Source organism: Chlamydomonas reinhardtii, chromosome 2 (genome assembly GCF_000002595.2).
Source record: "Chlamydomonas reinhardtii strain CC-503 cw92 mt+ chromosome 2, whole genome shotgun sequence".
Classification (NCBI taxonomy): domain Eukaryota; kingdom Viridiplantae; phylum Chlorophyta; class Chlorophyceae; order Chlamydomonadales; family Chlamydomonadaceae; genus Chlamydomonas; species Chlamydomonas reinhardtii.
The window spans coordinates 7,122,007-7,147,730 of NC_057005.1; the positions used below are offsets into that span (position 1 = coordinate 7,122,007).

The window sequence follows — 25,724 nt, forward strand, 5'->3', positions numbered from 1 at the left end:
GCGGGTAACGGAGCTGAAATTACTCCGTTTTGCCTCCATGCAGCCCTCAGCCAACGCCAGGGCCAGCTGGAAAATGCAAGGCATTCTCCGTAGGTTTATTACCATAGGCAAATTACAAACGACAGGGAGAGTAGCGGTAGCCCGGAAGTAAGCGCTAGCCCGGAAGAAGCAACCGGACATTTTCCCGCTTGCTACACCGTTTTGTTGGCCATTTGACATGTTGGCTAGGATGACACGACATTTGCACGCAAGCTAACAGTTATAAGCGGTCCCCGCGGCCGCGTACCATGGAAGAAGACTTGTTGGACGAAGTCTTGGGGGAGGACGAGGGCGAGGATGCGGGCGAAGTCTTCGCTCTGCAGCGTCTGCGCCTGGCGCCCAAGTCGGAGGAGCAGCCCCAGGAGGAGTCCAGGCGAGTGTTCACACATTCCAACTCCATTGTTCCGCCTCAGACTCTCGCTGTCGCCTGGAGATGGATGCTCTTGAGTGACGCAAGCCTTGAAGTGTGGGGCAGCGGGGTGTATTGTGCTGCACGCGTCGGGTCTGAGGTGGGACAGAACCGCCGTGTCGTGGCTACCAGCTTGCGGCGTGACGCGGTCACACACACGGCGCCGCGCACCGAGGGTTGTGGCTTGAGCAGGAAGCTCTTTGGGTTTCAGCCGGGTTGCAGGGCGCATGTACCGGGCGCCAGGCCTGAGCGCGTGCCCTGGAAGCGGCGTGCCCACAGAATGATGGACTGCCTGGTGTGCATGAAGCCCACTCCTTGCGGCATGTGCGCTTGGCCACAAAACTTGCCGCCCCACTCATGTTTATCCTCCGTCTTACAGCAAGAAAAAGGACAAGGCGGCAGCGGCCAAAACCGCCAAGCGCAAAAAGCCGCTGCCTCCAATCCGAATCAACCTGAGCGCCTGTAAATACGAAGTTTGTGAGTCGTGCCGGGGCGATGGGACTAAGGGGCTCCGCGTGACAGCGCCGCAAGCGCAGGCGTTATCTGTGTGGAGGGCGGGGTGAGGGAGTTTGGGATGGGGCGAGCCCAACGGTTGTCCGCCACACTGTCACGAACACGCCGCCTTGGCCCGCCGCAACAATAGCGGCCAGCAGCAGGTGCTGGGTCCAACAGCAAATGGGGATAGGCGTGTGCGGGATAGTTTTCAGCAGGGCTTGGTTCGAGGACAAGCCTGAGGCACTCTGAGCGGTTGCTATGTGGTGAGAGTTCATGGGTGGCAGCTTATGGCGTGAATGTCCTGCATACAGTGTTCTACCCCTGGCACCGTACAGCAACCCGGCTGGTTGGCCTGCGTTGCTGCGTCTCAAGACACCTGTCTCCGGCACCTGAACCACCTGCTCTTGCATGCAGTGCGTATCGTGCAGCGCAAGCTGGGCTGGAAGGAGGTGGGCGACGAAGATGACTGGGAGGTGAGACTGCGGCAGCACGGGCGGGGGTGGTCGGTATCCAATCCAGGAATACGGTAACCGAGACATGGGCACGTGGTTGGGGGTGATGTTTTGAAACGTGCGCCAGAACACGTAGGCGAGTGGAATGGGGTTGGTGGTAGCACAACTGGAATGCTCTCCAGTACATCAGCGATCTGGGTCGCTGCACGCCTGAGACTGGGAGTCTGCAGACGCTGCGGGGCACTCCTACCTAATTTCGATTTCCATTTTTGATTCTCGCTGCAGCTGTACTGGACGGACACGTCTGTCAGTATCGAGCGCATCATGAAGCTCACAAAGATCCAGGTGGGGTGGGGGTTGGGTTGGGAAGGCAGGCTGAACTTAGCGGTGGGGAACGGGGTCCGATGGCGCGGGCCATGGTCGTCAGGCGACGTGGCGCCACCGCACCACGATGATCAGACGAGGAGCGGTGGTTCATGCGTTTGGGGCAGCAGCTTCGGTGCGCTTGGCCCAGCCCAGCGTACCAAATTGCAGTGTGCAGAATCCGCACCGTGCGTGTGCGTTCGCGCGTCCCTGCTTCATGGCATCGTGGCCCTGTGGCCTTCTCCCGCTCCCTCCTCCCAAGCGCAGAAGATCAACCACTTCAGCGGCATGCTGGAGATCTGCCGCAAACGCGCCATGGCCCGCAACCTCATGAAGATGGCCAAGGCCTTCCCGCAGCACTTTGACTTCTTCCCGCGTACCTTTGTCCTGCCCAGCGACCGCGAGGTAGGGCATGTGGCGGGGGCTAGGGCCAGGGCCTGTGTGGCGGGCACAACACGGCGGCGGCCAGACGCATGTCGTCCCGACTCGCCTGACCCTTTAACCGCTTCGCCCCGCTTTCCTAGCACCATCTGCCTCTGCTGCCCAACCCCTCCACACGCCCTAAACCCACTGTACGCCAATACACTCCTTCATTTCCGCCGCGCCCTCCCTCCCTCCCTCCGCGCCTTCCCCGCCCCAGGACTTCCTGGCGGACGTGCGCTCTCGCGGCAAGAAGCAGGTGTACATCCTCAAGCCCGACGCGGGCTGCCAGGGCCGCGGCATTCGGCTGGTGCAGGGCGGCAAGGAGGAGGTTGTGGCGCGCGTGCTGGGCGAGATGGCCAGCCCCAACGTGGTGGCGCAGCACTACCTTTATAACCCCATGCTCATCCACGGCTACAAGTTCGACCTGCGCATCTACGCGCTGGTGCTGTCCTGCGACCCGCTGCGCGTGTTCCTGTTCCATGAGGGCCTGGCGCGGTGAGAGGATGCGGAGGAGCGGCGCGGAGGGGCATGAAGAGGGGGGGGGCTGGAGGGAGGGGGCAGGTAGAGAGCGGGGGCGTGGCGTGACGAGGGCTGGGGCGGGAGGAGGGCGAAGCGCATGTGGCTGTGCGCTTTTTTGCGCTTAAGTTGTTGATAGTCAGTTAGAGGAAGTGGTGTGCGCAACGAGGGCGGAAACGCTGTGCATCGTGCCACGACACAGATTACACATTGAATTGTAAGCGCGTTCGCGAAACACATCAACAAATGCCGTGTCCACTGCGCTCATGCACAGGTTCTGCACGGAGAAGTACTCTCCGCCCAAGGCCAGCAACCTGGACGTGGCGTTCATGCACCTGACCAACTACGCCGTCAACAAGAAGAACGAGGCGTTTGTGAGCGCGGCGGCCGCCTCCGCGGACGGCAGCGACGACGCCAGCAAGTGGTGCCTGGCGCAGCTGAGGCACTACATCGAGAGCACTGGTGGGTTAGAGCGCGCATGGCGCTGTGCTGCTTATGGGTGCGGCGGGTGCGGCGGATGTTGTGATCGCAGTCTGGGTCCCGCAGCGGTGCCGGCCATGTCCCGACAGCCATCCGCCACCCACAACCCAGTCCGCCGCCGATCCGCCTCTCCCCTGCGGCCTGCGCCCACCCGCCTGAACCAGTTCAACGGTGGCCGTCTTCTAACTATGTATGCCTGGAACGCCCGACCCACCCGACCACCTCCACGCCCCAACACACAGGCGCCAGCTACGACCAGGTGTGGGGCGACATCGCCGACCTGATCATCAAGTCGCTGTGCTCGGTGCAGCCCGTCCTGCGCAACAACTACCGCTCCGTGCTGCCGCCAGACAACGACGGGTTCAGGTGCGGGCGGCGGCGGCGCGTGGTCGTGCTCATGTGCAGCGGAACGGGAGGGGCTGGGCAAACGCAGGGCTGGGCTGGGCAGGGCTGGGCAGAACTGGGCTGGACTGGGCTGGGCTGGGCGGTGGCTGGGCTGCGCAGTGCAGGTGGCAGGGACCTTGTCGTTGATCAGATTCCCCTCAGCCATTACTTACATTTCTTCTCATGTGTGCGTGCAGCTGCTTTGAGATCCTGGGCTACGACGTGATGCTGGACGACGCCATGCGGCCCTGGCTGATCGAGGTCAACCACTCGCCCTCGTTCAACATTGACTCGCCGCTGGACCTGGCCATTAAGGAGGAGCTCATCACGCAGGTGGGGGCGGAGCGCCGCGCAGGCGGAGGCGGCCGGGGCCGCAGCCCGTAGTGGGGGATCGGGGCGGGGGCTTGGGCGTATCTAGACTTGCAGGTTACTGTATGCCTACAGCCCGCACATGCGTACGCACCCCAAACCTCTCTCTTGGTGCTACTCGTGCGCCCACGCACCCACCACGCAGACCATCGACCTGGTGCGTGTGGACCCCAAGCTCATCGCCAAGGCCAAGAAGGCGGAGCGCCGCGCCGCCGCCAGCCGCCTGCTGGAGCCCATGCACGTCAAGAAGCCGCCCGTGGGCGCGCGGCCGGGCGCAGGCGGCGCGGTGGGGGCGGCGGGGGCAGCGGCTGAGGAGGACAAGGACGCGGCGGCCAAGGATGCGGCGGCCAAGCCGAGGACGCCGGAGGAGTACGAAGCCTGGAGGTGCGGCGGGGGACCAGGGGTCGCCGGGCCGTGCTTGTGGGGGCGCTGTGTGTGAGGCACGCTACACAGCCGCAACCGGTTTTGCCTGGATCAGCTGCGTTGCGGGGTTGCGGCGCTGTGGGATGTATGAACTGACGCTCGGCCGCAAATTTGTGCGCATTTCGGCCGTCTTCTCCGTTCGCAGCCCGCACAGACGTGTCCCTGACACGCACGTCCGGGCCGCACGTTCATCCCTTCCTCCCCTCGTCCCTCAACCCGCCTCTCAGGGCCAAGGTGCTGGCTGCTCGTGAGCGCTACGAGTCCAAGCACGCTGGCAACTTTACACGCATCTTCCCCTCGCCAGACCCCGCCAAGCAGGCGCTTTACGAGGAGCTGCTGAGGGTGGGGCGGGGAGCGGAGGAGAGGGGAGGGGAAGGGGAAGGGGGAGTAGGCAGTCGGTGCCAAGGCCCAGTACGGTAGACAAAGACCCGGGCGGCGCGGCCGGCTGCAGCTGTGGGGCCCGGTTGTGGAGAGGGGTGGAGTGGTGTATGCGCCTTGTGGTCGTGTACGATGCCTGACCTTCTCGGGTGCTTCATCGTTAGCCCGCTGCTGCCCTGCAGGGCGCACAAGAGATCTACCAGGCGTCCTTCCAGTCGCGCTCCGCCAAGCCGGCCGAGAAGAAGAAGGTGCGTACCATGCCGCTCTTCACTTCCCTGAGCTGTGTGTAATGTGCGCCTGCGCTGGCGCCCTCCGCAGCGTCTCCTTCTATCCTCCCTTCTCCTACAGCTCACGCCGCCCGGTCACCACACCTCGCCTTCAATGCTACCGCTCGCGCTCCTCCTGCCACCCCGCTGTCATTATGGCTGCACGCGCAGGAGGACTTGGAGACCGAGTCGCAGAAGGCGGAGCGGCTCAAAGCCAAGGCGCACCGAGACCGGCTGGCGCAGATGGCGGTGGAGAGGCGCAAAGCCAAGATGCACCAGGCGGCTGCGGCGGCAGGCCAGGCCGGGCCTGGCGCCGGCCTGCCAGCCTACCTCAGCCCGCCGCCCTTCCTGTCGCCACTACCGGCGCCCGGGTCCGGTGGGTTGGTGGTTGGCGGCGGCGGCACACCACAGTACGCGCCGCTGCCGCCGGGCAGCACGGCGGGCGCGTTTGCGTACGGCGACGCGAGCGCCTTCCAGCAGCACCAGCTGTACATGCAGCAGTACCAACAGTACCAACAGTACCAGCAGCAGTACGGCGTGGCGCACTACACTGGACCCGTGCCGCTGGGCGGCGGGAGCACTGGCAGTGCCGGCCAGCCTGGCGGCGGCGCCAGCGCGCCGCCAGTGGCAGGCGGCGGGATAGGGCCGCGCACGTCCGAGGTGTATGGGGAGCGCAGCGATGGCTTCGGCAGCGCCGCCAGCAGCCGACCCATCTCGGCCATTAGCGCCGCCAGTGGCGCCGCCGCCGTCACCGCCGCTGATGTGGCGGCGCTGTCGGGGCATCTGGCGGCGGCGGGGCTGCACCACGGCGGCGGCGGCAGCGCTTCCAGTGTTCAGGCGCCGCTGGTGCGGATCTACTCGGGGCACATGGCGCGAGCCGCCAGCGCCTCGGCGGGGCGGGCGGGGTCGCCAGCGGCGGGGCACCCAGGCGGCGGCGGCGGCAGCGGCAGCGGGCGCAACAGCCCGTCTTTGGCGGCGCAGCAACAGCACGCGGCGGGAGGGCAGCAGTACTATCTGCAACCCCAGGCGCAGTTGCAACAGCAACAACAACAATACCAAACACAACAACAACAGGGGGCTTTGCCCCCGAACCCCTTTCTCGGAGGGGGAACCTCCACACTGGGACCTCGCCGGCCCGCCTCAGCCGCAAGCGCAGCTCGCGAAGCAGCTCTCAGCGGGCTCTCAGCCGCCGCCGCTAACGCCGCGGCGGGCAGCGAATGGAGCCAGCATTACGTCACCGATGCGTCAGGCGCCGCCGCGCTCGCCGCCGCTGCCGCCGCCGGCGTCGCCGCCCCAGGTCGGGGCGGCGCTGGCGGCGCCCGCGCGGCTTCACCCGCGGCGTCTCTCTCTCCGGGAGCACCTGGCGCCGCCGGGAACACCGCCGCAGGGCCTGCACCAGGGACCGCCTTTGGCCGCGCTTCCCTTCTCGGCCTCGGCTCTGCCGGCGGCGGCGGGCTGCCCCACACCACCGCCCTTCAGCAGCTCCAGCAGCTACAGCAGGCCGCCGCCGCACTCGCCCTCTCGCAATCAGCTGGGGCCGCAGGCGGCGGGCCAGGTGCAGGGGCAGGGCTTGGGGCTGCTGTCGGCGGCGTGGGCGTCGGACACGGGCTCTCTGTGGGAAGCGCCCACAACCACATCAAGCACACACACGGCGGCACTGCTGAGGCTGCCGGAGCTGCTGCAGGTGCGGAGGCAAGGGTGGGGGTGCAGGTCGCAGGGCTGTGCGGGTCGCAGGGCTGTGCAGGCGGGGCGTCAGTGTGCCGCCTACGTCCTGGCTGTGGCGCCGTAGATTGCAGGCACGTGCAGGAGGTGCGCAAGCCTGAAGCGGTGTGTCGCGGTGTGCTGTTGCATGTTATGTCGCAGGGGTCGGCGATGGGCTCAGCACCGCGGAGTCCTGGCCGGGGGAGGGGCCGGGGCCGGCCGGTGGCTCCGGGCCGGGGCGCGGCAGCCTCCACATCAACGGCAGCCGACCGCCTTCCGCCGCTACTGCCAGTCTACGGGACAAGCTACAGCCCGGGGGCCCCAGCGCCGCCGCATCAGCCGCAGTAGCAGCAGCAGTGGCGGCCAGCGCCGCAGGCCGTGGCGGCGGCGGCAGCTCCGGCTTAAGCCGCCGCCAGTCGCTGTCCATGTCGGCGACGCTGGCAAACGCCGCCGCCGCGGCCGCCGCCGCGGCCAACTCTTGGGATGCCGCCATGGCCGCCGCCGCAGCGGCAACGGCGGGCCAAGACGCGGCGGCGGTGCTACAGTACCTGGGCTCGCGGCCGCGGCCGCTCAGTGCGGGACACGGCCTGCGGCCGACGTCGGCTGGGGGCGGGCGGCGGTCGCCGTCGCCGCTGGGTGGCGGCGGCTCCACCGCCACTGTGGCGGCGCTGGCGGCACTGAGCGCCAATGGCGCTTTGGCGAGTGGCGGCGGCGGCGGCGGCGGGTCCAGTGGAGCTCCGGGGCCAGAGCTGTACTACAGCCAGCCGTACAGCGGCGGTAATGCGGGTACGGCAGTGTCGGGGCCCACAGCCCAGAGCCCCAAGCTGGCGTCGCTTGGCCGCACCTCCAGTAACCCGACCGGGCCGGCGTCACCGCGCTCGCCTTCGGTCAGCGGCGTTGCTGGTGCGGGTGCCGGCGGCGGCGGCGGGCCAATGAGCGCGTCAGGCGTGTACGGCATGTACGAAGGCGGGGCCGGGGGCGCGGGCGCGGCCGGCGGCGTGGGCGTGGGCTCGTCGGGCCGCGTGTACAAGCAAACCCGCGTGCCGGGTCTGCCCGCGCCGCACATGTCGGTGCCCTTGAAGGGCATCGGCAGCGCAAATGGCGCAGGCGCGGGCATGGGGGCTGCGGGCGCAGTGCAGCGGCCCTCAGCCGCGGCGCCGCCCGCACTGCCTGCCTATGATGACGACGCCGACGGTGTGGACGGAGGGCTGACGTACCAGCCCCTGGCCATACCGGACGTCGCTGGCGGCGGCGGTGGCGGCGCAGGCGGCGGCGGCGGCGCAGGTGGCGGCGGGGGTCGCTACTGGTCGGCGACGACTGCAACCATGGGGTCGCCAGTGGCGCCCGGCAGTGCCCGGCAGCGCTCCTTCATCGCCACTGCCTCGACGTCGGCAGCAGCGGCGTCGGGGCTGGGAGCAGGGGGCGGTGGTGTCAACAGCGGGCCGCTGCCGGGCCGCCTGCCCGTGTACCCGCCCTCAGGCGGCGGCTATGCGGGGCCGCGGGCGGCTGGGGCGCCGGCGTCAGGCCGGCCCGGCGCAGCCGGGGGCACCAAGGCAGGGGCCGGAGCCGGCGTGCGTGTGAACTCGGCCCTGGCGGCGGTGCTGACAGGTGCTGGCGGTGGCGGCGCCGCCGCCGCCGCCACAGCGGGGCTGATGGTCAGCGGCGGCAGCCCTGTGGCGTCACGCGGCGGCGGGGGCTCGGTGTTGGGTGCGGGCGGGGGGCTGCAGGGTGGGCTAGAGGGACTGCAGGTGTCGGCCCTGGGGCTGGGGCTTGGACCGGACCTGGATGCGCAGATGCGGAACGCGGCATTGCAGTCGCTGAACCGGCGCGCGCTGACCGTCACAGGCAAGAAGGTGGGAACCTAGTGTCATGCCAGGGCAGCGGACTGGCGTGCGCCAGCGCACGGATGGGCGTTGTTGCGGGTCAAGTCCGTGAAGACTGCTAGGCTTGGTCTTGGAGTGCTCGGACGACGTGATTTGGCGTGCGATTGCTGTATTCTTATGTATGTGCATACATGCGTTTTGCATGAGGCCCGGACCCTGCGCATGCGCGGGCGTGTTTGGACGAGGACAGCTGCGACAGTGCGGTGCACATCTTTCGTGATAATCTTGCAAGTGTCTGGAGCTCTTAGGGAGTGCTGGTGCTACCCACGACTTCTACCTCCGCCAAGTGAATACGGTACATAGGAGTCAGCAGTGTGTTGCTTGCCGATTGTGATACAACAGGCGCAGGGCTGTACGTAAGTAGAAGCGCGTAGACGAAGTCTAGGTTTGCCTGGTGCGAGGACGGCGCCAGCAGCAACCAACCTAGCAGGCGACGTCGGACAGGACATGGAGTTGGACGTGGACGGGCATGTGCACTGACTGTTCTGACTTGCTGTGGTGTGCATTCCAGTGATGTAGTTATACACGTTCGCCTGGGAGTCAAGACTTGGGTAATGGGTACTTCAACAAGATTCGCATGGGAGAAGTGGGCTGCGCAGGCGCACGTCGATCGCGCTTTCGTGAACGTCCACCCGCTGGGACCAGAGCGTGCCCTGCCATTGCAAAGTGTTTGCCATCTGCTGGGGTCTGGGCGTCAGTTGAACCCTACGTGACTCCCCAACCTGCCTAAACACTGTCCCATCGCAAACCCGCTGGCGTGGGACGGTTAGTCTCCCCGTACCATCAGCCAGCCCACTGACGCACCGTCAATTTTGCGAATGCTTATTATTTTGCTTCGTTTACGCCTATTTCGGGTGAATACCTGTTAGGGATGTGCTGACAGCTGAGTACACGACTCCATGGCGGTTGAATTGTGCGTACGCTAAAATTCTCATTTTCGCTGCATCAGCGTCCAGTATTAAGCGCAGTGCTAAATATCGCATCAGCATTTGGCTGCCTTTATACCGGACGCCAGCGCTCGCTTGCGAGCGAAGTCGACGCGCATCAGGCATTATCGCTTTAGCTGCGTAGCCTGCGCGCTATGTTTGCATAGCCAGCATTCCAGCCACGAGCCTCCTACACGCCTGGGTCAGGTCCTTCGCTTTTGCTGTCTCGCAAACGGTTAAGCGAGTGGGCCCGCGGCTGTTGCTATTGGCCTGGAGCTGCAAACCTGAATACAGCCTATGCTCAGTTCCCTGATGTTTTCAGCGGTCGGGGACGTCGAGGCGCGGACGTAGCCTTCGCCTTTCCCGATACGCAGTATCCGGTGAGTGCAAAGCCCTCTTTCTAGTGTGTTTTTCATGTGAATTCATCCAATCTGGCCCAGGCCAATCTGGCCCTCTGGTCGATGCGCCTGCGGCGCTCAGGCCCTCGGCTGACCTGGCACGCTGCGCGTTTTCAGAGGCTGTGCACAGCACGGGCTGGGCGCTTTCAAACAATTGTAGCAACAGCGAGCGCCGCACTGCTCGCTTGGCGCACCAGCTTGGCGGGCAGGGGCGGGCTCGTTTTATTTTTGCTCGTACCCTGCCTTACCCTCCTTCCCCGTACCTTCCTTGCAGACTTTTGCTTCGTGAGCGCGCCGTGCTTCTGCTGCTGTGGTGCAGGAGGCCTCAACATCGGTAATAAAATGAGCAGCGAAAGCGCGTCCGTGAGCGCCGAGGAGGATGGGACCAGGTCCGACGCCTCCTGCGTACCCAGCACAAGCGGCGACGACTCAGACGCTGGCCCCATTCACCGCAAGAAAGTCAACAAGTCAGGGCGTCGGCTGGGCAGGGCGCGCATGCAGAGACGTTTGTGGAACGAGGAGGCACTGGAGCAGCTTGCACGGATTCACGCAGAGCATGGTGCGTGGGCCGGATTGGTTGCAGGAGGCCGCTCTGACTGCGGCCTTGCACGACTCGGCTTAGATTGCTGGAGCGGGCCGTTGCATCCAACAACTTGAGCCAGTACCCTACGGTATTGTGAGAAAGAGATCTTCAAGCATATCTTGACATAACACCGTTTCTACAATGTATACTTTGCCCCTGCTACCATTGTGTGCTCTCCTCGACGGTGGTTGCCATCTGCGGTTCCGGTTCCGGTTCCGCTGACCAACGCAGGTTCCAAGTAAGCATGGGTTTGTTGGACAGGCAGTGTTGGGCGAGGGTCAGCTGGCGTCATGGGGCGCCCTCGCTCGTGTTCTCCCTCCCCTTCAGCCGTGCCGCCTTCATTCCATCCTAGCATCCAGTTACGCACGCATGCGCATGGCCGGGAACCGGTACATGCTGCAATGGTGGCATGACGCAGACATGAACTAAAAAGATGACATACATGCAGATGCCGGTGGCGCGTCACAGCGGGCCTGCCGTCAGGACATGCATGGCTCGGTCCCACTTTGCTCGGCGCCCCATGCAAAATCTGTAACCGAACGTGACTGCCCCCTGCAACAAATACAGATGGACGCTGCTGGCAAGCCAGTTCCCGGGGCGGTCCGACAGCGATGTGAAGGTGCGTGCATTGTCCGCCTCCTGCCTTCACCCCGTTGGCGTATCGGTTGCGTTCGGGGTCTTCGGGCCCATGCTGCCGACGAAGCTAACCGCCTATCGGCACGTGCTTGCAGAACATCTTCCACTCGGCCATGAGGAGCAAGAGCTACAAGGGCAGGTGAGTGGGCTTGCTACGTGCATCCCTTGCTCTCTAGCTCCATCTACCTGCTTCCCGCTCAACTTCACCACTTGAAAGTAACGTAGCGGCTGCCGCGACCGCCTGTGTCGACCCGCATATGCAGGTGCCTTCTGAGGGCCTACGCACAGGCTGTGGTGGGCCATGCCGACGACCCAGATGCGCGCCAGGCCGCCCTCGAGGCGGCAGAGAAGCTCCGAGACGAGGCCATTGCGGCCGCCGCGGCGGCCGCCGCCGCGGCGGCCGCGACCAAGGCGCAGGCAGCGGCAGACAATGCTGCTGTCCAGCAGGGATCCGCCGCCAGGGCGCCCACAGCTGGCAAAGGCGCCCAGAGCGCCGGGGCAGGCGGCAAGTCAGGCGCTGCTGGAACCGCGGCGCGCACCGGCAGCAGCGCTTCGTTGGTTGCAGGCGGTTGCAGGGCCACTGCAGCGGCGCCGCCTGCTGCCGCGACTCCCGACAGCCAACTCGCACAGGGGCTGCTGCCGGGCGCAACAGGTGCGCTGCCGTGGGCCGAGGGGATTGCCGCAGAGGTGCAGCTGCGGGCGTGTACGGCTGCGGCCGCGCCGTTACAGCAGCCAGCAGGCAGCAGCGGGGCCGCGGGCGCTCTGGGCGGGCGCACGCCCAGTGGCCGGCGGCGGTTGCGGCCACCTGAGGTCCATGTCCAGTCGGCATCAGAGCAGCAGCCAACACAACCACAGGGGCACACAGCGGGCCATTTGCACCCCGGAGGCTATGGTGCCAGCTATTCCCGAGCAGGCCTGGCGGGGAGCGCCCAGGCATACGCTGGCCCGGCAGGCACGACAGAAGGCACGGACCGCGGCGGACCTTCGACGTCAGCGGATGGCAGCGCCAGTCGGCACGACTTCGGCGGCGCCTCCGCGGGCGCATACTTGCCGACTGACGGAGCCGAGAACGGCTCACGGAAGGTCAGGATCCGTGTGGCCGGCGGCAGCGCCGCGTCTGCTGCCTGGGGCACTGCTGGCCTCGTCAGCACGGCGGCCCGGCGCATAGCTGCGCCGGTGGTGCCCACCGCCGCCTCCGCACAGCTTGGCGTGCTGCCCAGCAGCGGCACCAGCAGCGTTCAGCAGACGCCACCCGGCGGGCCGGCGCGCTTCAGCGACCCGGGGCTCACGACCTCGCGCCTGTTCGGTCGCAGCGATGACGGCACGGCCGGCACTGCAGCGCCGGCAGCCTACTTGTCCGCAGTCGGAACCGCGGCGGCGCCAGCTGCTGGCAAGCTGGTCGGAAAGCGAGCCAGCGACTCCGCCGCAGCGTATCCCACCTTCAGCTACCCGAGGCAGCAGCTGCACTCGGCGGCTGGTGCAGCCGATCGCGAGCCGGTATCCGCGGCTGACGGTGGATTGCTGCTGTTGGGATTGGGAAGCCCCGCTGCCCGGTCTGCGGCACAACAGCAGGCAGGCAACGGCGGCGCCAGCAACAGGTGGCGGCCGTACTCCCTCAGCAACACCCCACTAGTCTCGGGCAGCCGCACAGCACCGCTGATTGCGGCCGCGACATGGCAGCTGCAGTCGCAGCAGCAGTCCGCGCAAGCACGTGAGCAGCAGCAGCAGCAGCAGCTGCAGCACTCGCCGTGGCAGCTTCACTCCGTGGCACAGCAGCAGCCGTGCAGCAGCGGTGCGGCTGACGCGGTGGCCGCCGTGCCGCCGTTTATTACGCGCGCCAGTTGCAGCAGCGCTGTGGTCAGCGGCAGCAACGGAGTGCTCATGGCGTCGCCACCGCCGTACTTTCGGAGCGGCAGTAGCGGCCGGCTCGGAATGTCGGGACTGCTGGTCATGCTGGACGCCTATCAGCCCAGCGGCACAGCCGCGCCCGCCGACAACCCGGAGGCCATGCTCGAAGCCTATCGAGACGCGGCCTGGCTAAACCCACCTGCTGCTGGCACGCACGCTGCAGCAACTGGTGCTGCGGCTGCAGGGGCTGCGGAGCGCCCCGTGGGCGGAGCGACGCAGCAGCCACATGTCGGCACGCAGCTGGAGCTGCTGGCAGGCGCTCGTGCAGCCGGCTTCGGCCCACCGCTGCAGCTCTCGCCGCAGCCGGCAGCCAGCAGCGGCACGTGGCAGCGGCACGGCACACCGCACCAGCAGCAACAACAGCAGGAACCCTTAAGCTTGCAGCAGCGCCAGCACCAGCAGCAAGAACAGCATACAATGCACATATACCATGACGGTGACCCTCAACCAACATGGCTGGCTACTCAGCCTTCGCATGCTCAGCAGCAACACACAACCAGCGCTCCCAGCCTAATCGCCATGATTGGGTCTGTAGAGCCGGCCCCGTCCTACCTGCAAGGCGGCGGCACCCATGCACAGCGTCATCGACCGCTGCAGCAGCAGCCGCAAGATCAGCTGCCTCCGCCGATGCTTTCTCACCCACAGAATCAGCCGGACCGGCAGCAGCAATGGACGGGCGGGACCGCCGTAGCACTCCACGGCAGCGGCGCTGCTGCCACCGACCAGCTTCACAGCGGCAGCCTCGTCAGCGTCACCGGCAGCGGCGCCATTGCCACCTGGGCCCGCAGCAGCCTCGAGTACTTGGAGGCAGGCAGCGCCAGCAGCGCCAGCTTGCTGGCAGGTGTAATGGGCGGCGGCGGCAGCCCCAGATCCGGCAACTACGCCTCCTACCTGACAACGGATTCCGAGCCGCCACGGGGTGTGCCCGGTGGCGGCGGCTTTTCATCGGCCGTTGGGCGTGTCGGCATGCGTAGTACCAGCGGTAGTGGCCAGAATCATGTGCAACCCCATGTCATGGCAAGCTGCGGGGCCACGGCCATGTTCGCGGCCGGTGGCAGTGTCTTTTCCGGAGGTGCCACCGCTACTGGCGCCGTGAGGCGCGAATCAGGTGCGAGCGAACGGTAGCCAGCGGCAACGTGTAGGCATCGTTATTGTGAGGCTTCAAGCATGCGGTGTAACTTACCACATGCAACTCTGCTTCGTGTCACGACGCACTTGTTTGCCATGCTTGTTTGCAGGGTTCGGGAATCCAGCTGCTCCGCAGCCCCTGTCGCTGCGGCGCTGCAGCACTCAGCCCTCGCCGCCGGAGGTGTTTCCGGCTGCGGCAGCTGCCGTGAGGTCCCTGCTGCAGACGTCAGTCGCCTCTGCCCCGGCGTCTGCAGCGTTCGGGCATGCTCCTGCGGGGGGCAGCGGCAGCGCCGTGCATCAATCGTCAATGGCCTCGCTATGTGAGGACCCCGCTTCAGCTGTCACGCAGCAGCCTAGCCAGCCAACGCCCAATGTTGGCATTACGGCCGCCGGGGACCTGGGTATGGGCAGCGGCGGCCCGCGTGCGGCCGTCGCAGTGCTTGTTGCCTCTGCTGGTGCTGCAGAGACCTGCTGCCGTCTGCACCAGCCGTCACCTCGGGCGCACACCATCGCTGAGCATGCGACGGCGCCGGAGCTCGGCACAAACGGAATGGACGTATGGACAGGACGCGCAACAAGCGAAGACATGGAGTATGGCAACGGAGGCGCGACACGTGGCAGTCACGGAGCCCGCGCCGCTACACCACAGCTGCTGCGCGCCTCAGCTGCAGGTGACGCCGATGTTGATGGCCAGCAGGGCGCAGCAGGCGGTGAGGCGTGGGTGCGCGCCGGGGGCAGTGAGGTTGCCTTTGCTGACCAGCCCGGGTGGGCAGAGCTTTGCGGGGACCTGTCCCGGTTCGCCGGCGGCATGGATGGTGGCGGCCGCGACGGCAGCAATTGCGACATTGTTATGCACGACTCCGCTTGTGGCGGCGAAGGCTAGTTGTGGGATTTCGACGTTTTGCGGCGGATGTGTGATTTCTGTGCCGGCATTCAGCACTACTGCTTTCTGATGACCGGACATACGTTGGGAGTGCCTCGCGTCACATAATGGTCAGAAGTCGGTTTGCCTGGCTCTGGTGGCCTCGGCCAGCGTACAGAACTTCAAAGCTGTGTGCGGGGTTCAGGCGAAGGTTGCTACCTGCAAGAGGCTTGCGGCAACAGACCTTGCATGTATGGGCACATAGCTGTGTTTGTGTGCCATCGCATCAACCTAACGCACAGTTTCAGAATATATGCCCGTATGCACGGTGAAACCGACGCGGAAGTTGGTGGTTGCAAGGGACTCTGGTTCACCATAATAATGATGGGCGTATCCTTTATGTGGATCAACAAGGCAAGGCCTATTGTGTGGACTCCCTTCGGAGCAGCGTGCATGCAGTTGCATGTGCGTACCGGATGTTCTTCAAGCAGTCTATATGGCGCGTATGCGTGCACAAGTTGCTTGTGCGTGGAGCAAACGCATGACAACGTCCCACATGTCACTCAATTCAAAAGGAGATAGTACGGTATCGGGTGGCGGGAGTGGAGGCTGTATTGCTATAAGATTTAGTGCACTGCTGACAGGCTTTCCGCTCCTTTCTGGGCGGTCACCCGGCCATAATACCTGTGACAGGGCCGGCGGGCTCCGCAGGAATGGAAGCGCAACCGTGGGACTGCTATTGAGTTGCAGAGCGCTGACACTTGACAGAGCGCATAGTCGGCACGGTGTGTGCGCGCTGAGCTGCAGCACACGCTAGTCTGTGTGCGTGTGCGGGGTGGACCTAAATGTTGTACGGAAGCTATGGCTGCATCATAAGAAGCGTGGGCTGCGCGTGTACCGCCGTGCTTGATGTACACCCCTTGACACATTCACAGTATTGCTGCCTCGAGGATCGAGCGAGGATCGAGAATGCAGAGTGACAAGAAATCATTACGTGTGCTTGCCTGGAGGGCTTGTGGATCATATTGATGCGAGCTATCATGTTATGTGTACGGCAGGAAACATGGCATAACAACATCGTTAACATTTTGGGGCTGTATCACGTGCTAGCATTCTTCTTGGTTTTTCGGGGATGGTGCCACCAGGAACGGTGCGGGCTCCGGGAATAGCTTCGTCTGTGCAGGGTTGTGGCGCACTCCATTGGGCAGGGCACGTGGCTGAGTGGGGGCAAAGTGAGACTGCACCAGTATGGGTTTTACGTTGCAGCCTCCATGTGAATTGCGCAGATTGCACGGGCAGACCTTAAGAGCCTGGCGCATTCCCAAGTGCGTGTTGATTGTCGCAATGGTTGAGGTGCAGGTGTGGGCGGGTGCAGGGTTGGGCGGGTGCAGGTGCAGGTTTGGGCGGGTGCAGGTTTGCGCGGGGGCGGGGGCGGGGGCAGGTTTGGGCGGGGCCAGATGATGCTGATGACGCATGCAACCATGTGTTTGCAATCAGGATTCTAAGGGACACGCGACCGCCAACATGCCGACATGCCCGTGTGCATCCATAATGCTTTAAGCAGGGAGCTGGGCTCCGGAATTTTGTTAGCGCCCTTGCTGGCCGCTAATTTGGTTGAACGAGTGGAGGGGTCAGTGGTGGGCTCACCGCATTGCTCTCAGTGGGTGCAGCTTCCCAGACTAAATAAACCGCTTACTGAGGGGATGTTGGACTGTTGGTCGAGGAGACGGAGGAAGCATCGCAAGATGTGTGTGCGGGTTCCAGACTTCCGCAGGCTAGAGCGTTCAGCCCTCAGGCGTCAAGCTCTGGCGCTCGTCTTAAATGTGCATAGCTAGCAATCGACAGCACGCTGCACTTGTGGGGCCATGCAGGGACAGGTGGAGGCCAGGACTCTTTTGATATGTGGGTGCATGCGGGTCCGTGCTTTGCTGGAGTCGCCCCGTTTCTTGGCTGAAACCATACATCGGACAGTACTTGCCTTACCACTGTCCCATCGCACACCATACATCGGACAGTATATTTACAAGGGGTTGGTATTTTTTACAGGGTGGTTCGCGGCCCCTCCGCTGGGCCGTGTGCGCCCTTTGTTTGGCGGCGGACGAGGACTGTGTACCTTGTGTCTAGCCGACTACTACTTGCCGAACGTTTGCCTTTCTTGGTTGATCCCAAGATACGGTAGAGGGCAGTGCCGTAAACCCGTAACGGTATACGGAGTGGTAGCCTGTGGTAACATTGCAACGGATTTTTAGCGAATAGAGGTTACATGTGGGATGACAGCCGCGGGCAAGCCAGGGCTTCATAAACGCACGAGACACGTACGCACACTCGAGGAGAACCTCGAATGACCCCCATGCTCCTCGCCTCACTAAAGGAGGCCACTCATCTACACATGCTGTTCCAAAGTGTGCCTCCTGGCGTGTTTTTGGGGTCTGGCATGCGCCCCAGCCCGCCTTCAAGGCGGGAACCAAGTGTAACAGACTCTTTGCGCCCTGACACGCAACCCAGCTGCGCGCCATTAAATTTTGAGAGCGTTTGCTGTGAGAAAACGCTGGTCAAAGCAGATGCACTTTGTGGGGTGGGTGAACGAAACGCGTTGACTCTTATGTTGAAGAATAGCCAGCATGCCCAGCACCTTTACTTTTTTGCAAGCGCCAAGATCGGCCGAAGGGATGCAAAGCGCGGGACCGGTTCGCCCCCCATTGTGCAACCTCTCCAAGGCGCCTATGCGTGATGCATCGTATTTAATGGATAGATCAGGATGATCTGTATTCTATACGCGCGCACGGTTCCCCTGAAGCGCAGCGAGCGAGCCAAATGCACCACTAGCAAGCTTGCCCGCGGACGCGACTTACTGTGCATTGCTGAGATCTTCGGATGTATTGAATAAGGATCTATTTGTAGAACTAATTATGTGCGCACAGTGCTCCCTGCTGACTGATTGACTTACAATTTCAGACATCCTTAATCGCTCAACCTTTGCGGTTTGGCACTCGTCATAATATATTTGGAAGCTCTCTATGTTGCTGATGTGCTGGCCGCGGCCTATTCGCCCCGAACGTGCCTGACTGACGCGCGCGCCTGACCGCTTCGTCGTCCGTTCGCGCGCGAGCGCCCTCCTGTATGGGGGGGGGGGGCGGGCGAGCGCCCCCCGAAACCCCCGTGGCCCCTCCCTTTGGCGCAGGAACACCGCCCGTGCTTATATGCTGGTGCCTACACTACCGTGCGGGGGGAGGGAGTGCCCCTCCCCCCAAAGAGTGCCCCTCCCCAATGCCCCCCCCCTCCCCATCGGCGCAAAATAAACTTCCGCGAAGATGAGTGGCCAGGGGCTGAGTTGGGGACGGAAGCACTGTAACCTACAGTATCAAAGGTAGACGTAACTGTCGTGCGCTGTTGCCATGAGCCGTCTTGACTCAGAATGAGTCATGTCACGCTGCCGGCTGCCAAATCCACCCCTGGCCAAACCACAAGAACACCTCCAAGACAGCGTCTGACATTGCAGGAGCGTTACAGAGTTGCGCAATGACCCCGGATTGTCAGACGCTATGCTGGCGTGGCTGACGTGCTGCCATATCCAGTAGCGATCTCCAATCGGGTGCTGGGCCAGGCGCTGCCACACTACCGATTGACACACCAGCATGTTCTTCGTTTAGTCACCCCGCGCAGCGCACAGCCATAACAGCCACAGCCCGCAGCCCGGCTTGCGCACCATGTCCTCGCGGTTGCTTTGGGGTTGACGTTGCTTGCCTCGCGCCTCGCGCCATAGCTTCTACGCTGCAGTGCATCACGCCTCCTGTCCCTCCCTCCCTCCCTTACATGTCGTGCTGGGCACCGGTGGCGCTGGTGTTCTCCAGGTTGGTTTCGGGCGCATCCTTTCTGGTAGTCCCAACGCCAGCCCGGCCGGCGTCGTCCAGCCCAGCCATCCCAATACAGCAGCCACCTTCCGTCAGCCAGCCATGGGCGCGACCGTCCACAGCGTTTACCGTCGGTTACGAGGTAACATGTGAATTCGCAACTTGCGCTACTGACTGCCTACTCTCGTGCCGCCTGCAAGCCCACTCCGCCTTCCGCTCTGGTCTACGTACGCATTAGTTCCGCAACACTCGTCAATAACAGTGCCGTCATTACGCAGTGCGCCCCAAGACGTGAGCAAAAGTGATCAAGGCCAGAGGCACACGTTCTGCTTCCGCTGTGTGCACAACCAATGCCAACGCAATCAGGCACACATCCTCTACAACACATGACTCTGCATGACGCCTCCTAAACCCGAGCTGCAACCGGCCCACCCTCGGACACTCCCTTGCAGGCCGTTCCCCCTCGTCCAGGCGCCGCGCCTCATCAGCACCAAGCGGCCACCGTCCAGCAACGGGACGCCTTCGCCTATGCGTGACCACCTGGGGCCGGTCAGCGGGGCCAAGTATGGGGGCTATCGGTGGCCGAAGCGGCCTCCCCTCGTCGCCGGACTTGCGCGTATACCAAACTGTCTTTATCTAGCCATATGCATCGCCGCTATACGGCACAGCAGCTACAACGGCAGCGCCGGCGGCAGAACCTGTCGCCACCTCCGCTTTGCGCCTGAGCACCCTCACTCGCCCCACGCGACCCCACAACGGCAACCTCGTGATAAGTCAAACCGACCACATGCCAACGCCGGCCCACCTTCACCGCCACGACCGCCACCACCACAAGCACTACACCTGACACTACGTACGGAAGGTGTACGAGTTTGACGAGGCCACGTACCGCACCCAGCGGTAGGGGTTGTAGTTCTTGTCGGCCTTCTTCAGGATCTGCAGGTACTTGAGCGCGATGCGCGATGCGCTGTACATGGGGATGGTGAAGCGCAGGTTGACCGGCCCCACCTCGCCCCGCAGCCCCGGGCTGTACGGCTTCTCCAGCGTCAGCCGCGCCCGCAGCGTCCACTCGCTGCCCCCCGGGCACTTCTTGAACTTCCACCGCAGCAGGTGCGTCTTCTCGTTGTAGTCCCACGCCTGCAGCGCCGCGCCTGCAGCAGCGGCGGCGGCCGCTGCGCGGCCGGCGCGGCCGGTGAGGCCTCCGGCCCCGGCGCCGCCTCCGGCGGGGCCTCCGGCCCCGCCCGAGGTGTCCAGGTCGCAGTGCACTCGCTGCACGTAACGTGGCGTGGGGATCTCCACCTCCATCCCACTGGCTGCCTTGTCCGAGGGAACCTGCGCGTGCCGGTAGGCGTGAACGCAGGCGCGGGTCGAGTACTGAAGATGCCAGTCGGGGTAGGTTGCTCTGCCGTGTTCAAACACAACCGTACCAGCGCGCCAGCCATGAACCCGCTGCTCTGTCAGAGCCCATACGAGCGAGGGTCACCAAGAGTTGCGCGCCGCGGTGCCGGCAACGGCGCCACCCACCTCGCACCACAGCTTGAGCGTCAGCAGCGCCTTGTACTCAGAGTTGGGGTCGGGCTCCACGGTGGCGTGCAGCCGGAAGGGCGGCTTGAAGCCGTGTGTGGTCCTGGGCGGCGCGGCGCGACGCGGTGCACGGCAGAAGGCAGAACAAAGATGGATTGAGACGGGGTGGATGCGGGGCATGGAAGGGGTAAACCGGCGGGTGAACACCTATCTGGCTTTCGGGGTTTCTGAGCCTGTATACCGTACCATACGTCATGGTAAACACTCAGCGCCCTTTCGACTAGACACCGTCCAAACTGACCATCTCGCCTCTCCGTGCGCACCTCCCCCGCCACCACGTATCCCTCTTCACGTCGCAACGCCGCTTACTGCCGCCTCCCGCACCCAATGCCCCGCACCAGCTGCCTGCACACCCACCCGCCTCCTGCCCCTGTTGATTACCCGCCCCCTCTGCTCCCGCACGCAAACACACCGGTAGTTCATGAGTGCAAACTCGCCGTCTGGCGGCACCAGGCTGATGGTCCGGTCCACGTCGAACGAGTCCAGGTTGGCCACCTGTGTTGGCACGCAGTGGCACAAGGTGTCTGCGCACTGGAAGCTTCCCACATCGCACATGGCTTCAACGTTGCCTCCAGGTCTACACACATGCCCTTGTCTCTAGCGGTCGTGCCGATGCCTCACCGCACCCATGCCCGCTGCCGTCCTCTGTCCACCACCTCACCACCCGCCCGCACACACGCGACACGCCACGCCCTCCACCTCCCCCCCCCCCCCCCCCCCCCACACACACACACACACACACACACGACACGCGCACCTCGTGGAAATTGCAGTCGTCCAGCACCACCATGTGCCCGCCGTCCCCGAAGCCCCGCCCGCCGCCCGCCGCGTCCAGGTGGCCGTACGGCGCGTCCCGCTTGCCGATGAGCAGGTCGTCGTTGAGCTTGATCTTGATGGGCGGGTTGCCGGCCAGGTAGGACTTGATCTGCACGGCGCCGTCCACCTGCGCGCTGGCGATGTAGCCGCTGGCGTTGAAGGTGCTGCGCGGAGGGGCGAGCAGGCGGGGGAGGGGTGGGACAGGGAGGGCAGGTAAGGACAGGTGGGAGGGAGGACGCGTGAGGCTCAGGGAAGTAGGCGTGTCACATTGGTACAGCAGTCTTGCCCTGAGTTGTTTGCTTGCCTTGGATACGGTCTACCCACTAGACTCTGGAACACGAGGGCGGGGTCGCTTTACTCGCGAAATGTGGCGGTCACGGGCTCAAGGGCCGGGCGAATACGCTTCCTGCTCCTGCTGGTGTTTGACCCACGCACACGGGCATGGGCACAGACGTCCCCTCCCCCCTTTCAACTGCACATAGCCCCCCCCCCGACCCGTTTCGCGTCGGGGCCCAGCCCACAAGGCCGCGCTGATGCGGAGGAAGGAGCTGGACAGGCAGGAGTGATAGCCAGCGCCAAGGAGCCATTCCCAGCGGCTAATACTTCTCAGTGACTTAAACAATGCATGCGGCCATGGACATATAAGCGACGTGTTTGACTAGAGTAAGGCAGGCACCCTATGACAGCTGGCAAACCTAGAACTGCCAGCGCAGCGCCAGTTGTGCACATGCCGCGCATGCACACGAACACACGAAACACACCCCCACGCACGCACCAGGTTATCCGCTCGACCACGTCCACGAAGATTTCGTCCCGCCGCTTGCCGTCTGTTCGGTTCGTCTCCAGCACGCTCTTGAAGACGCCCGTGGGCCCCTTGCTGAGGCTGAAAAGTGGCTTCGCCTGGTAGAAGGCGGGGGTCACCACCGTCGGCTCGTTCACGACGAACTGCTTCAGCGCCTCCGTAGCTGTGTTCTGCGGGAAGCCGTAGTCCACCACCTCGTCCAGCAGCTCGTAGATGAGGACCACGTTCTTGCGGATGGCATCCTCGCTGAGGAACCCGCAGTAGTCCTTCACGATCGTGCAGATGCGTCTCAAGAACTCCAGCACGAACGAGGGAGACAGGTTGGCCCGTGTTGTTGCCACCAGCTGCACACCGCCCTCCTTGATGTGCATATAGGTAATCCCGTCAACGTTGAAGACGGGAGGGGCCTCGCCATCGCCCTCTTTCCAGAACTTGGCATTCCTAAAGAATGTCTCTGAGCTACTTCGCGGTACATCTCCAAGATAGTCCTTGCGAATAACCACGTCGCCTCTAGGCGAGAGAATATAGAATTGAGAAATCATTCTCCGCGAGAAGGGAGCGGGTTCGCCCCGCTCCCTTACCTAATGCAAAGTCCTATGGTAAGAAGTGCAAAAGCGGTCAGCGTTTGCCCAGGAAACAGCGGCCTTGACGAAAGTCTTCACTCTTCAGGCTGGTTGAATCAAAGGAATCCAGACTCAGTAATACGTGTGCGGTGTTACTTGGATGGTATTGCCCCTTGAACTAGGTAACCTGTTTGCCGCATGAAACTACATCGCCAGCTTCCAAATTGACAAGGTCTGCCCAGCGTCAATTGGTCATACTGTAAATTCGAATAGATAGCCTAAACAGCCGTTCCTGCCACGGCCTAGTACAAACAGAAGCAGGGGGCTGCGTAGACTTGGACGATGCTGCAACATGGACTCTCCTGCTCAGGCGATTTGGGTTTGCGGACAACAGGTCGGACTGTCGTGTTGGCCTCTCCAAAGATGGTCCCAGCGAGAAGGGCAGCCGTGCTAGGAAGACGGTGGATTGAGACCCCTCCGCCGTGTGGAGGACCGGACTGGGTGGAGAGACTCAACCACAACAATGCGTGCGCAAGGCGCCACGGAGCTTCAACGGTTGCGCACGCCGCCGTCGCCCCAACACCCACGAACACAGACCCCCGCGACGCGGAGTTGCGGGCGCTAGATGATAAGCTCTCCTGGCGACCACTGCAGCTCGATCCGGCTGGGTAAGCACCGGCCCTTACAAAGCCAAGCACACAACACGTCATCAGGACACGACCTCTGGCTCTTCCGCAAGTTTCGCCCGTTGCTGCCTAGCTCATGCACGGGCCCCGCGCCCCACACATCCACCGTCGTGTCCGAACAAAGCGCAAACGGTCCGGTTACCTGTGTAGGTATTATATCATCAAGCTGGACCGTGAGGCGCGTGAGATTGTTGCCGACTACTACACAAACAACATCAACGAAAAGGGCCTGGCAGTTGATGATGAGACGGGCGAGGCGAGGCGGGATGGGAGAGGACAGGCAGGGGCGAGCGGTGATGCTTGCATGGCGGTGGCCTGCTGCTGGTTGCTGTTGCCAGCTGGCTGTTGATATGGGGTGCACCGCAGCAGTCGTGGAAACTGCAGCCCCACAGGGCACCCGCTTCAGCAAGCCCAAGCCGGCCCTCGTCACCTGGTCATCCAAAATGACCACAACTGTTCACGTCCGTTCCGCAGGTCATCGGCTGCAAGAAGAGCAACTCGGTGCGGCTGCCGCGCCGCGTGTTCCGCGGCCGTACCGCCAAGGAGCTATCGGTGCGCATCCTGGAGCAGCACCCGCAGGAAGTGCAGGAGCAGGCGGCGGCGCAGGCACAGGAGGGACAGGTGCAGGGGGCACTGCCGTGGATCTCCAGACTAGAGCACGCGAACTATCTGGTGAGCAGATGAGGCAATGCCGCGTGGCAGGGGTGGTTGGGTTGCTTGTGGCTTGTTGCACCCAGATGGCCATGCGACTGGCATTGCTTGGCGTTGGGTCAGCCGGCTGCTGGGCTGTGGGGTCGAAAGCTGTCCGCCGCCTGCATCCGCTGCAGATGTGGGCTAGGCATGCATGGGCCGTGATGGTCGGCACATGCTGACGCATGGTCACGCGTGCCTCAAACCGCATTGCAAGCGATGGTCGTGACGACGGGTTATGACCACCACCTCGTGCGTGCAGGGTCGCGAGTTCGTGCGGGCGGAGCTGGCGCTGCTGACGGGGACCGAGTACGTACAGGACTGAGGGCACGGGCTCTGGAGCCGGCGTTGCCGCCGAACTGGGCTCCGACGGCTGCCTGGACGGCTCGATTGCGTGGCAAGAAGCGGGTGCGAAGGCGCGTAGGGAACAGGGAGGACAAAAGCGGATGCGCGGGGCCCCAACAGCGCGTGCAGGCCTCCATATGTGAGTACCGGTACAACTGTAAAGAGTGGTCGTGGGATTTTGACAGAACTGCAGGAGTGCAGCCCGGCGACGGATGGCCAGGTACATCCAGGACTGACGTGCATGACCTCGAGGGTCAAACACACCTCGTATAGTCGGCGCATGTCAATAATTTAATCATTCGTGTGAGGGCCCCAGAGTAGGAAACACGCTGCACGCAGTAGCTCCGCTAAGTGTTGTGTGTTGTGTGTGTAAGTGTGTGTATGTGTGTATGTGTGTGTGCGTGTGCGTGTGCGTGTGCGTATGCGTGTGCGTGTGCGTGTGCGTGTGCGTGTGCGTGTGCGTGTGCGTGTGCGTGTGCGTGTGCGTGTGCGTGTGCGTGTGCGTGTGCGTGTGTGTGTGTGTGTGTGTGTGTGTGTGTGTGTGTGCGTGTGCGTGTGCGCGTGCGTGTGCGTGTGCGTGCAAGTTCTACAAGCGGTCGGTTGCATCTGCATGCGGGGTGGAGATGGGTCACGTGTGTGTCAGGGCGGCGCTCAGGTGTATGCATCACTTGCTGGTGCCCGGGTGCATTACCACATGTGATCGGTTTGCATTTGTCAGAAGCCGACGTGGTGGGGAATGCGGCTTGAACTTATGCTGTCCAACTCACCCAGGGCTGTTAGTAAACTTGCTTGTATGCGATTGCTCGTTTGTGCGCAAGTATTATACGTGCCCGGCGGCGGTCCAGGGTAGGTTGTTTGTACTGGTATGTGTGGCGTGTTCAATGGCGCCCAGGTTCTCGGACGGTGACGGTGTGGCCGGCGACACATTCAACAGCAGCGGATGAATGGGGGGCTTAATACGCAGTGGATAAGAAAGCAGGGGGTAAATGCCCACGTGGATCGGTGGATGGCTGACGCGCTTAAAGCGTCGCCGGGTGCTCTGCGTTGAGTGAGGGGCGACGGGGAATGGCCGCGTGCAAGGCCGGGGGGATGAAGTGGTGTCTTTCACTGGCAAGCGCCCGGACCACGACCGTCCGTGCCGCATAGTTCCTTTGCTGTTCCCTACTACGCACGTGTGCATTCGGTGTTGCGCCATTCGCGCATCCACAATCATGACCGTTGTGACTCAAGGCTGAGAGCTCGAAGCCCATTGGCACGTATGCACTCGTGCCGCAGAGCTCGTATTAGCTTGGTTTTACTTTTCTTTGATACGCAAATAACACCTTCCAAGCGACTCCGGTCCTGCTCGAAATAGCTCTGTATCTT

At 63.5% G+C, this 25,724-nt stretch overlaps 4 protein-coding genes across 4 annotated transcripts; 3 read left to right on the plus strand and 1 right to left on the minus strand.

Moving 5' to 3' along the window:
* Nucleotides 1-99: 99 nt before the first annotated feature.
* On the plus strand, nucleotides 100-9,481 carry CHLRE_02g146650v5 (uncharacterized protein). Its single transcript, XM_043060325.1, has 14 exons — nucleotides 100-412; nucleotides 828-925; nucleotides 1,358-1,416; nucleotides 1,681-1,740; nucleotides 2,026-2,163; nucleotides 2,399-2,676; nucleotides 2,972-3,159; nucleotides 3,420-3,543; nucleotides 3,759-3,894; nucleotides 4,076-4,314; nucleotides 4,581-4,695; nucleotides 4,914-4,979; nucleotides 5,169-6,681; nucleotides 6,861-9,481. Exons 1-14 carry the CDS (start codon nucleotides 288-290, stop codon nucleotides 8,561-8,563), a joined length of 4,842 nt encoding a protein of 1,613 aa, XP_042927706.1. The 5' UTR covers nucleotides 100-287; the 3' UTR covers nucleotides 8,564-9,481.
* A 58-nt stretch (nucleotides 9,482-9,539) lies between these two features.
* Nucleotides 9,540-17,508, plus strand: CHLRE_02g146629v5 (uncharacterized protein). The gene is made up of 7 exons (XM_043060324.1): nucleotides 9,540-9,887; nucleotides 10,180-10,464; nucleotides 10,720-10,726; nucleotides 11,056-11,107; nucleotides 11,220-11,263; nucleotides 11,388-14,140; nucleotides 14,271-17,508. The coding sequence occupies exons 2-7, from the start codon at nucleotides 10,248-10,250 to the stop codon at nucleotides 15,041-15,043; spliced, it is 3,846 nt and encodes a 1,281-aa protein (XP_042927707.1). The 5' UTR covers nucleotides 9,540-9,887; nucleotides 10,180-10,247; the 3' UTR covers nucleotides 15,044-17,508.
* A 1,006-nt stretch (nucleotides 17,509-18,514) lies between these two features.
* CHLRE_02g146600v5 (uncharacterized protein) lies at nucleotides 18,515-22,789 on the minus strand. The gene is made up of 5 exons (XM_043060323.1): nucleotides 22,049-22,789; nucleotides 21,215-21,437; nucleotides 20,870-20,952; nucleotides 20,398-20,500; nucleotides 18,515-20,205 (listed from the first exon to the last, which is right to left on the minus strand). Exons 1-5 carry the CDS (start codon nucleotides 22,615-22,617, stop codon nucleotides 19,723-19,725), a joined length of 1,461 nt encoding a protein of 486 aa, XP_042927708.1. The 5' UTR covers nucleotides 22,618-22,789; the 3' UTR covers nucleotides 18,515-19,722.
* A 100-nt stretch (nucleotides 22,790-22,889) lies between these two features.
* On the plus strand, nucleotides 22,890-25,692 carry CHLRE_02g146550v5 (uncharacterized protein). Its single transcript, XM_043060322.1, has 4 exons — nucleotides 22,890-23,306; nucleotides 23,475-23,580; nucleotides 23,799-23,996; nucleotides 24,277-25,692. The coding sequence occupies exons 1-4, from the start codon at nucleotides 23,062-23,064 to the stop codon at nucleotides 24,337-24,339; spliced, it is 612 nt and encodes a 203-aa protein (XP_042927709.1). The 5' UTR covers nucleotides 22,890-23,061; the 3' UTR covers nucleotides 24,340-25,692.
* The last annotated feature ends 32 nt before the right edge of the window (nucleotides 25,693-25,724 follow it).

Bases quoted from the DNA above. Each gene is read 5' to 3' on its own strand.
- CHLRE_02g146650v5 (XM_043060325.1), top strand. From the start codon at position 288: ATGGAAGAAGACTTGTTGGACGAAGTCTTGGGGGAGGACGAGGGCGAG. The intron at 2,164-2,398 runs GTAGGGCATGTG...TCCCCGCCCCAG, and splicing joins TCCTGCCCAGCGACCGCGAG to GACTTCCTGGCGGACGTGCG. The intron at 6,682-6,860 runs GTGCGGAGGCAA...GTTATGTCGCAG, and splicing joins GGCTGCCGGAGCTGCTGCAG to GGGTCGGCGATGGGCTCAGC.
- CHLRE_02g146550v5 (XM_043060322.1), top strand. From the start codon at position 23,062: ATGGTCCCAGCGAGAAGGGCAGCCGTGCTAGGAAGACGGTGGATTGAG. The intron at 23,307-23,474 runs GTAAGCACCGGC...TTACCTGTGTAG, and splicing joins CTGCAGCTCGATCCGGCTGG to GTATTATATCATCAAGCTGG. The intron at 23,997-24,276 runs GTGAGCAGATGA...TCGTGCGTGCAG, and splicing joins TAGAGCACGCGAACTATCTG to GGTCGCGAGTTCGTGCGGGC.
- CHLRE_02g146629v5 (XM_043060324.1), top strand. From the start codon at position 10,248: ATGAGCAGCGAAAGCGCGTCCGTGAGCGCCGAGGAGGATGGGACCAGG. The intron at 11,108-11,219 runs GTGCGTGCATTG...ACGTGCTTGCAG, and splicing joins GGTCCGACAGCGATGTGAAG to AACATCTTCCACTCGGCCAT. The intron at 11,264-11,387 runs GTGAGTGGGCTT...CCGCATATGCAG, and splicing joins AGCAAGAGCTACAAGGGCAG to GTGCCTTCTGAGGGCCTACG.
- CHLRE_02g146600v5 (XM_043060323.1), bottom strand. From the start codon at position 22,617: ATGATTTCTCAATTCTATATTCTCTCGCCTAGAGGCGACGTGGTTATT. The intron at 20,953-21,214 runs GTGCGCGTGTCG...GTGCCAACACAG, and splicing joins ACGACTGCAATTTCCACGAG to GTGGCCAACCTGGACTCGTT. The intron at 20,501-20,869 runs GTGTGTTTGCGT...CGCGCCGCCCAG, and splicing joins TTTGCACTCATGAACTACCG to GACCACACACGGCTTCAAGC.